Genomic DNA, 11,183 nt, shown 5'->3' on the forward strand with positions numbered 1-11,183 from the left:
TTGGAAAATAAGGCTTCCAAAATCATTATGCTAATGGTACGATCATAGTAGAAATTCTTCACAAAATTTACTTGAATAAATAATACTGAAAATCCACATTTTTACCTGTTCTGCTAACTGACAGCATGGAGGCAAATTACTCACACATGTAAACAATATTCATACACTTTTGTAGTTAATTACATATATGATTTTAAAGTACACATTCTCAGCTTTATTTTGACTACTTTTAATCATAATACATACAAATAATGCACTTACAATGCATATGTCTAGGTTCAGTGTGTTTTTGGTACTACATAGGGGGATGGCCATTTGACCTGGAAGTGGTTAGTGAGACCTAAGATGTTATCTGTCAGAATAAACGTAAGCAGTTTAAAGAGACTTGACACCTTTACAATTTTGAAATCATATTTCGTGTGGCCATTCAAGAAGCTAATGAAAGAATAACACATTGTTTGTTTTCGTAGAAATAATAACGAAATATAAGACCACATTTTGATTACATTGTCATTGATTTCGATCATCGATATCGTTCAATATAGTCCAGCATCCAAATTCATTTGTCAGACATTCAATACATATGTTTTCTTCATATGTTGAAAATACGTATTATGGTGGTTTTGCTGCAAAAAAAACATCATAAAATGATAAAATTTCTTTACCAACCCAGAATGGTAATGTATTCAGTCCGTCCTTTGGTTGAAAATGATCTTGCAAAATCATATAGTAAGCTAGAACAACATCATATAGTAAGCTAGAACATCATCATATTTGTCATAATTGGCTAGAGGTGCTTCATCAGCATCTTTGCATATTGACATTGTTTTGAATTCATCTCAAATGTGACGAGCGAGACGATTAAGATTTGAAAATTATAAATTTCTCTTTCTTGTGCAGTAACATAACCTGCATATGATGTTTACATTTCTCAGCTGTTAAGTTAGGGTATGTCAACCAAGCTATCTTAACTTCTTTATAAACTTTCATATCAAATTGTGTCAGAATTGTACCATAGTAGCATGTATAACTTGCTCAACTCCTTTCATATATGATTGGGATTTTTTGTAATTCATATAATATTTGGGAGTATGTTTTTTACCTAGAGTTTATGAGTTATTTAACGTTGTATACATCGATAAAGTTAATTGTAGTATCTTTTTTCTCGATTTTATTGTTTGAAATATATTGTTTATTTTTGGCTTGCCTTCTTTGTGTTGTATTTGTTTCATGGTATTACAAAACGTTGTGATGAAAGCCTGATTGCCTTTTGGGCAACATTTGAATTTCGGAAACTATTTTCAAACAAATAACAATCGAGAATAAGTTTCCAGTCTTAATTGTAATACACACTTTAATGTTGAACTTTGTAAAACGATTAAGTGGCGTACTTACATTTTGGACCTATTTGTTTGTCTTTAGCATAACGGCGTCATTGGTTCACGTTCTTAAAAAAATAAAAGAACACAATGCGGTCATCATATTTTGTTGACTGGCTCATAATTAGCAATAAATAAAAAAAAATAAAAGAGGTATATTTGTTCGGGGACTATAACAATGTTGGGTCATATTTTTTTCCATTTTCTGTTTCATGTTTCATCTCCTTTAGAGTTTTTTCATATTAGATTGGTTTCTTTTTACTACTTATTACACGAGCTTGTAGAAGTAAGACAGACTTATAACATTTATAACAAATAGAAGGATTCGATTGAAATATGATAGCCGTCATAGCTCTAAATAGTGTTGCATTTAGTAGAGAAATTAAGTATTTTCTTCTAGTATTCCACCATGCAACAATGCACAAATTAAGATTAATGTCGATCACATAGTTTGCACTTCCATAGTTTTAGATCGTCTAATTTCTCCTTTTAAGTGTTGTTCTTTTTCTTCTTTTATTTTGAAACTTGTGTGTGATAAATTGCAAGGCAGAAAATGAAACGCGAAAATGGTCTCTAGATTGTTTTGAAAATTTATGTACAAAGGGAGCTAAACCAATTTCAATAAATTACTTCAGTTTAAATAAAAATAATAATTCCTGTATTATGATTGTTTTGGCAATAATTAATCATTAGGTGAATATTTTCTATTGTCCAACATAGGTTTAAATGACTAAGATGCTTTTGACAATGTAATGGCGAATTACACATCCCACCACACAAATGTTATAAAGAATTTATTGCATATAATCATTGATACAATGAATAATAAACGTGTACATATACACAAGTAAAGCATCTACAAAATAAGGAAGATTCATTCTTGCCTATTGTCATTCACAATTAAATAATATATAAACTAAGTAGTTCATTTGACTAACCGCCTATACACCGAAAAACAATACTCTCCATTAAAAGGGAGTTGTTAATTTTATATAAAGTGATTAACGTTGCCAAATAACTGATATATTTTCTTAAATATAAAAGTATCTGTTTTCAATTAGACGTCCAACGTAATTGTAACGAATTTAAACACAACACAGAAATCTGACATGTTGCACGATTCATGTGAAAATCATATACTAATGTGTAAATTATACATTTTCAATATATTAATCATATGATTCTCGTAATATTAGCTTGTTACACATGGGAATAATATGGAAGAGTCACACTGATGACAACATCATACAAAATACAAACATATGATTATCATATCTCAATCACGTGAAAATTATATGCAAGCTGAAGTATGTGGTAATGACATCACATGTATTACTACATACGATTCTAACGAGTGAAATTGTCGACTGTTAGGCTTATTTATAAACATTTACTTGACAAAATACGTCATGAATTTGGCGCTTATGTATAAACAGCGTTCAATGAAAAGAAGTTTGTGACTTTAAGTTTTAAAACTATATTACATAAAATTTCCTTCATTTAAAAAATAACATTTATCAAAAAAATAATCAAAGCTTTTAATAACTATTTAATACTAAAATGTTATATTCATGACGAGCGAATATATAAAATGCATCGACAAGGAAAATCGTTACTGAAATTAGAGCATTGTCCCTCTTTTATCGCCTTATTGTAACGGCAATGATTGTACATTCATTTACTTATTTCGTGTGCAATGTGTACAGAACAATAGTTGTGCAAAATTTTAAAACTTCAAGGTCCTACTACAACGAAGTATCCCGTAAAAAGTAATTGAAAAAACCTTTACTTAGTTCGACATATGATGGATCTGATATTGTTAAATACATTAGAATGGCATTTGTATCGAAAATATTCTATCGATGTTGGCTATCCGTCGATAGAATTATAACAAGATTCTCTTGAACAGAGATAATTCAATCGACATCGACCTAGTATATAGAAAGATCGATTGACTCCTTTTTGAATTCGGTCCAGTTGAGATTAAAAAGCAATGTCAATTGTCCTCCGAGTATGTCAGAATAAAATTTAATCCAGAGGGCGTAATGTAGCATGATGAAGCTATGCTTTAAGCGTACTTGATATTTATAATTCCGATTCGACACTTTCTAACATTATTTCGGAGGTCATCATGCCAATCGGGTAATTTTGTAGATATGAAAACTTTTGGTGTTCTTCTTGAAGATTAAAAAATAATCGCACAGATGTATCATTGAGAATTAATTCATTTTCAACTGGTAAATAACCCATTATTTTATATAATACTCCACATGCATTATCTACTATCTGAACAAATCTAAACCTTGCTTTTTTCCGCCATATGTCAACTTGTGCAGATGAATTTCCTTTTACTGTACTGAGCGGTCCAACCTGTGATTGTCCTGATGACGTCATTAGTTCCACTTGGTTGATGATGGATTCATGTAACTTTATACCGACGAAATTATACAGCAGTTTAGTCATTTCTACTGGATGCACAGCAATGTTTTCGTACTTCAATCGAACTATATTTTTAGTCTGAAAAACGGCAGATAGCATGTCACCAGCAGAAATGTCGGATAGCATTCTACCACAAAGGTTTCTGATGTAATCTGGTGGAGTACGGATATGTAAGATATATTTACTTTGAGATAAAGAAGTCGGTCTAGGGTCGCGGATGAGGTGAATAATTTTTGTATCGCTTCTACTTGATATCAAATCGCTCAAGACAAACATAGGAGTTCGTATTGTCTTTATCACAATAACTTTTGCCTTTTTGCACTCATTCTCTAAATCAGTGATGACGTTCTTAAAATCGGTGTGTCTAGAATATCGTTGCTTGATTTCTTTTCTATTCTTTTCGAAAAACCTTTGAAATTGGAAACTGTATTTATATCGAAAATCTCCTCTCCAGAATTCCAAAGGTAGTTTTGTAAATTTGCAGGTTAGAATATTGTGCAGGATATGTTTTGTCTCCGGTAATTTCGTATCTGACAGCCTATAAAATAAAAATATAGTACATTATTTATGACAATTACAAAGCAAATCATTGTATTTGATAGTACTTTTTTTTATTTTGGTAACAATTTCAATTCAAAGATCATATTAGTAACATTCAAATGAAAAGCTGAAGTAATACAAAAGCCATAGGTAAAATAAAACGTTCATCGTTAATTAAAAAAGTAATCAAGGGAACCAAGGTTATAGCAGTAATCATAAGAATGTAATCCAGGGACAAAGACCAGACATGGAAAACAGACACACACAACAAAGAACATGAAGTAACTAAAAATAACATTGTTATATTGTAGCAGTGAAAACAAAGTTTGAAATCGAATCCCTCAATATGGCATACCTATAAATAGCTATCCAAATATCAATTGCCTGTGATAAGTAGCTGCAGAAACTGGCGAAAAAAATGTAAAAGTACGGGCTTAATGATGACTTTTTTCCTCTGAAGAGGAGATATAGTAAGTTTGTAAAGAATCTATACAATACTATTATATACAATATACAATAAAAAAGTTATTACATTTTATATTGTTTATTATCATCCCAAGTAGAGAATCAAACTGCGCTCGCGACGTCTTTTAATTCATTATTTGCTCGGAACAGTATTCACCAATGTAAATGAAGAAACTCTACAAGGATACATGTGTAGACTGAACCTAACCTGTCTACTTGTGTAAGGCCAAGTGGACCTCTAATTTGCCTACATAAATAAAAATGTTCGAAATGTCTGAACGAAGGCACTGCCAATCAGACAACCGTTTAGAAGAAGGCATTTTGTTATTACCCTTCACTGTACACCATCTATTAACCAGTTGATTACAATAGTGAGTTTAATTGAAACTTGACAAGTAAAAAAAATATCTAATGATGTTCTTACCTCTTTGGCTATAACTGATTGAAAGAATTTACCTTTTAGTTGACTCGTAATAAGTCAAGTTGTATCGCACATTGTACAGAAAGTGAAGAGGCTCAAATAAGTAGAAAACATCCATAGACTGACGGAATATTTCTCCTAGAAAAGTCGATCCGCTCCTGGCATATGTCAGAATGACAACAGGAGTTGGGTAAGAGATATCCAAAGCTAGAATGTAAATGGTGATTAACAAAAAACAAAATAATTTCTCTTGGTGTAAACATTAGAATTATGCATTTGGAAAACGTAAGATATTTTGTACAACTTTGCTCTCGAACGACATTTGAGATCTTCTTGGAGAAAATTGAATAAAATTTCTCTATTGTACCTATTCTTTCACTCTTATGAGGCTGACTTAATAGCTGATCTGATCAGAAAGAAAGAATATCGTTTGGCTAAATCCTTCAATCTCAGTTTCCGCTATATAGATGACGTATTATGTTTGAACAATCCTAATTTCGGGGATTTGATACATCACATCTACCCAAAAGAACTTGAGATAAAGGATACTACAGACACTGTGAAGTCAGCCTCATATCTTGACCTACACTTAGAAATCGATGGTAAAGAAAAACTATTGACCAAACTTTACGACAAACGTGATGACTTTTCATTCAGAATTGTTAACTTTCCTTTCAACTGTGGCAACATCCCTTCGGCTCCTGCGTTTGGAGTGTTCATATAACTCATACGTTATGCCAGAGCTTGCCGAAACTACGCAGACTTTTTGTATAGCGCTAGAACTCAAACAATAGGCTTCTGGAACAGGGTTATGTTGCTACAAGATTGAAGTCATCACTACAGAAGTTTTATGGTCGTCATCATGAACTCGTGGATCGTTATGGTGTATCCATCTGCACCATGAAAACTGATGTATTCAACGGGTCCTTTCCTCGTTTGTCTACCCCGGACTTGACTTTTTATGAGCAACTCGGCGGGTGTTTCTAGAAAAGCAGAGGACGCTTACCCTACCGGTGCACATGGTCCATGCTCCCAGTTTTTAGTGGAGTCCGAGTTGCTCATTTACTTTTGTTACTTTGTATGTATGATTTTAGTTACCTTATGTTCTTTGTTGTGAATGTCTGTTTCTGTTTTCCATGTCTGGTCTTTGTCCCTGGATTGCATTCTTTTGATTACCGCTATAACCTTAGTTCCCTTTATTACTATTTCATACTAAAGATGTTGTTACATGCGTCCAAAACTTAAGTACGGTTGAAATACTTCCATTAATTACTCCATAGACAAAATCATGTTATCTTTTCTTGATTGTGTCCAGCTATTGATGTCGGAGGCACGGCTAACTGTATGTTGTAGATAAATGGTGAATAAGTTTACAGATTAGAGTACATACTGAACAAAAATTGAATTCGACAAATTGTACTCTTAACAGTACAACAGTATGGTTGCCTTTGATTTTAGACAAGTTCGGATGATGACTGATTTATGTGTCCATATACATTAGTTTTTCAACAGTTGTTGGTGGCTAAGCTCTCCCTCCGGGATATCCAACAGAAAACCTCGTTCATAGTATGTACATCTTGCGGCTGGACTGTTGACTCTCTAGCCAACTGCCCCCAAGACCCCACTTGGAACTTTGAGAGTTTCTCCCGTTCTAGCCAATTGCCTCCAAGACCCCACTTGGAATTTTTAAGAGTTTCTAAAATCTTGTCAACTGATGAGAAAAAAATCCATCTTTTTTATTAAATCAATGTAATAGTTATTTATTCATTTGTGAATGTGTTATGACGTCACATTAGGCACAACTATTGTTTTGCCGTCGGGATGAAACTTTGTATATTGAAATGAGATAAAAATGGAATCATGTTAACATATCCCGTACTCTGTATTCCCATTGACATCAACATTTAAAACGAGTAAGACATTTATTTGATAGTTTTAATTTAAGAACATTTACTTACAGAGATCTTTATAAATAGCATTGCTGTTTTTGAAGAATATTCCTGTAAGCCAAAAACTCATCAATAGGCTGAAAGTGCAGAAAACAAACACACGCACGTTCATACTCAAATGAGAAAAGATTAAAGAAGAAAAGATTTGTCAGTTTTAACTTGTCTGTAACATATGTTTATAAATAAATAACAAAGATTTGCTTGTTAATTTCAATAGAAAGCACAGAGAAAATGTCCATGCAATATATACATGTAGTTACACGGTGTTTATATAATTATTATAAAAAAAATAACAGAAATGTTTCGATTGATTCTGATTTTATTGCAGTAATTGGTGTCAAGTGTCGGCATATAATGGCGAATGCCGACCATTCTTAATTTCATTTTATTGTTTGTTGAAATTGCCAAACATGTTGTAAACTGTATGATGTATATTGAGAGTTTTAATTATGAAATTTTGGTCGATATCAGAACTATTTCAATATTGAATAAATTTGTAAAAGAATGCATTATATCTTTTTGTGAGCAATTCGGCGGGTGTTTCTAGAAAAGCAGAGGACGCATACCCTACCGGTGCACCTGGTCCATGCTCCCAGTTTTTAGTGGAATCCGAGTTGCTCATTTACTTTTGTTGCTTTGTGTGTATGATTTTAGTTACTTTATGTTCTTTGTTGTGTATGTCTGTTTTCCATGTCTGGTCTTTGTCTCTGGATTACATTCTTTTGATTACCCCTATAACCTTGGTTCCCTTGATTACTCTTTCACTGATTAGTTAATTATAGGGTGTTATTTTCTATACAAAAATAAGCAAATTGAACAACACGTGATTTATCCTACTCGTTAAAGCATTGTCTTCATGTTTTGTTTTGTTTTTTGGTTTTTTTTAGCTTCTTTTTATAGTATTTTTGATATGTCAATATTATTTTCATATATTTATACCATGTTTTAATCATGAAGTTTCTAACTTTGTCTTGCTCATCAAAATGAAAGTTGAACAGCATGAGTAGTATTGGAAATGTTTAAAATAATTGTTTACAGTTGAAATTATAATCCACCGCTGATTGTTTTCGTTTTTCGTTTTGTTTTTTTTTGTTTTTTTGTTTTGTTTGTTTTTTGTTTTGTTTGTTTTTGTTTTTAGTTTTTTTATTGTAAAATAGTCAATTAATCGAAGTCACTGAAATATTTTTAAAAAATGTTATATTTTTAATCATTTCATCTATTGGAAAAAAAAACTCAATATTTTTATCATGTTTTCCAAAATGACTTTTTCAATAGTAGAAGAAGATAAAATGTAAATAGATGGGTAAAAGTTATTCCTTTTGCCTTCTTAATGGTAATTTTATAAGATGTGGCAAACTTTAAGGAAAAAGTGTGTAGGATTTATAGATACTCTGCCACATATGGAGATTTTTAATAAATCAGAAAATTGAAAAGAAAAGTTTCAGTCAGGTGGCGTTAGTAGCCGATTTATTAGGCATTTCATATGATGCTCATGATGCAATCGCGGACGTGAAATCCTTGCAAAAGCTTATAGAAAGTACCGACATTCCGAAAAAAAAATGACTGAAAATCACACTTTCATTATTGAATTAATCATAAATTCGTTTAGGCAGAACAGTGACATTAATATCCAAAGTGAAACATTCTCATCTGTTCCGTCTGATGTAATTTCAAAGCCCATGATGAAGACAATTGCGTCATCTGGATTAGAATTATCGCATTTGAGATTAGCCTATCAACGCGGAAATGTGTAGAACAGCTACTCAGCGAAGAACTTTCTAACAGAGAGCCAAGTGTAATAAAAACAAGAGAATTATTCGATCAATCGCTTCATTTTTTGACAGGAAATGAATAACAGAAAACGCAACGATCATGTGTCCATTTTATTTTGAAGAGATCTTCTTTCAATACAAGTACGTCTTATTAATTAAATGATTATCAGAAAACGCTTTCGTAAAATATAGCTGTCTGAAATAGAATGATTAGATAGTTAGACAGTGCTACATGTATTTATAAATCGCCTACTTCATGAGCTCTTCTTTCAATACAAGTACGTCTTATTAATAAAATGAGTATCAGAAAATGCTTTCGTAAAATACAGCTATCTGAAATAGAATGATTAGATAGTTAGACAGTGCTACATGTATTTATAAATCGCCTTCTTCATGAAAAACTTTGTTTATCTGCCTTTTCGGTATGTTAATCCCCTATTCTAACTTCTTGTAATTCATTTGAAACTGAAGAAAAAATTGTGTCCACAGCCTCCCCGTCACTAATTTTGCTACACTTTCTACATATATAACAACTGTCGTAGCAAGTCTAGCGTTTCATTCACTACCGTATGAACATGTAAAGGTATGTTCCGTCGCCGAGGTAAAGTTTGACGTTACCGAAAAAGACCGAAAAAAGGTAAGTATTTCCCACTTTAGGAGAACATGACGGATTAACGAGCCCCGTTGTCAAGTGATTTTTTTTATATCGTTGGATAGCTATTCCCAACGATGTTAGAACTGTCAAATATATTTTATAGCCTAGCTGGCCGAGTGGTCTAGGGCGCTGGACTTAGTGCAGGCGGTGTTGCCATAGATGTCACAGCGGTGCGAGTTCGAGTCCCGCGGAGGGGACGACAAAAATTTGCTTCGCAAATTTGACAGTTCTAACATCGTTGGGAATTTTTCAGACCCTTCTATAAGTTTACGTTATCCACCCTGTATCAATTTGATCCGATGCAGCAGTGTAGTGAATAGAGTCGTCACATTCTGAGACGTTGTATAATATTGATTTGTTGTGACATGCATCATTAATTTGATCCTCTATCCTACATAATAACACCTAGATGAACTGTCCCGTACTACCATACATCGTGTACTAAGTTACAGCCCTAGATTAATCCTACGAGGAGGAATCACCCGGCCAGTGTCTCAAACAAATATATGTGGTAGTATTACATAATACTAAAGCTATCAATAGAAAAAAATGTGTGATAATTATAGCCTTCTATTAATCTGGGTCTTATATATGGGGTTTGCAGCGCGAACCATTAACAATGACATTACCTTAATTACCACGTAATGACATCTCTATAAAACAGAACAACCCCGGAAGTAATTACCGTATGACGACTTTTTTTAAAATTTTGGTAGACTGTTCCTTTGTAAGCCGACTTCATATTGCAAACATTATGGTAGTAGTGCTGATGATGTTACATCCATAATATACAATTTCAAACAATCTCTTAACATGAAAAAATTTTGCAAAGATCAGCTTGAATACGAATTGACGTATTGATGATATTGCTTTGATTATGAATATTTACGGTGGTCTAATACTGCCGAGGACAAGTTTTTTTAAATTTATGCAATTCGATGAACTCTAGAGATCACTGTATTAACATATTAACCAACCAAGTAAAGAAGAGTCTGAGGAAATGTATGTCCTGACAATAATAGAAAGAAACATACTGTGTTAATCAATTCTATAAATTATTAATCAAGAGATAAACATAATAACAGGTTGCATTGTTTTGGAAAAAAAGCATCTGCAAACAACATTAAAATAGTCAGAAACGAAAAAATTAAATACATATTCAGTTATCAACAGAACATCTGTGTTGTAATTACAAGTTTTGTGAAAGAGTAATCAAGGGAACCAAGGTTATAGCGGTAATCAAAAGAATATAATCCAGGGACAAAGACCAGACATGGAAAACAGACACACACAACAAAGAACATAAAGTAACTAAAATCATACATACAAAGTAACAAAAGTAAATGAGCAACTCGGACTCCACTAAAAACTGGAAGCATGGACCATGTGCACCGGTAGGGTAAGCGTCCTCTGCTTTTCTAGAAACACCCGCAGAGTTGCTCATAAAAAGTCAAGTCCGGGGTAAACAAACGAGGAAAGGCAAACTATGACCCGTTGAATAAATCAGTTTTCGTGGTGCTGATGGATACATCATAACGATCCACAAGTTCATGATGACGACCA

At 32.8% G+C, this 11,183-nt stretch overlaps 1 protein-coding gene across 1 annotated transcript; it reads right to left on the bottom strand.

Annotated features, from left to right (window-relative positions):
- Positions 1 to 2,172: 2,172 nt before the first annotated feature.
- LOC148611034 (carbohydrate sulfotransferase 1-like) lies at positions 2,173 to 7,325 on the bottom strand. Its single transcript, XM_088591088.1, has 3 exons — positions 7,203 to 7,325; positions 5,280 to 5,451; positions 2,173 to 4,356 (listed from the first exon to the last, which is right to left on the bottom strand). Exons 1-3 carry the CDS (start codon positions 7,303 to 7,305, stop codon positions 3,465 to 3,467), a joined length of 1,167 nt encoding a protein of 388 aa, XP_088447214.1. The 5' UTR covers positions 7,306 to 7,325; the 3' UTR covers positions 2,173 to 3,464.
- Positions 7,326 to 11,183: the final 3,858 nt, after the last annotated feature.

The sequence above is a fragment of the Perna viridis genome, chromosome 7, assembly GCF_037379345.1.
Source record: "Perna viridis isolate PV_CMFRI_1.1 ecotype Kerala chromosome 7, ASM3737934v1, whole genome shotgun sequence".
Taxonomy (NCBI): Eukaryota; Metazoa; Mollusca; class Bivalvia; order Mytilida; family Mytilidae; genus Perna; species Perna viridis.

Coding starts and splice junctions, on each gene's coding strand:
- LOC148611034 (XM_088591088.1), bottom strand. CDS start 7,305: ATGAACGTGCGTGTGTTTGTTTTCTGCACTTTCAGCCTATTGATGAGT. Junction 5,452..7,202: donor TGCTATTTATAAAGATCTCT/GTAAGTAAATGT, acceptor TTTACATTCTAG/CTTTGGATATCTCTTACCCA. Junction 4,357..5,279: donor TATTACGAGTCAACTAAAAG/GTAAATTCTTTC, acceptor TTTATTTTATAG/GCTGTCAGATACGAAATTAC.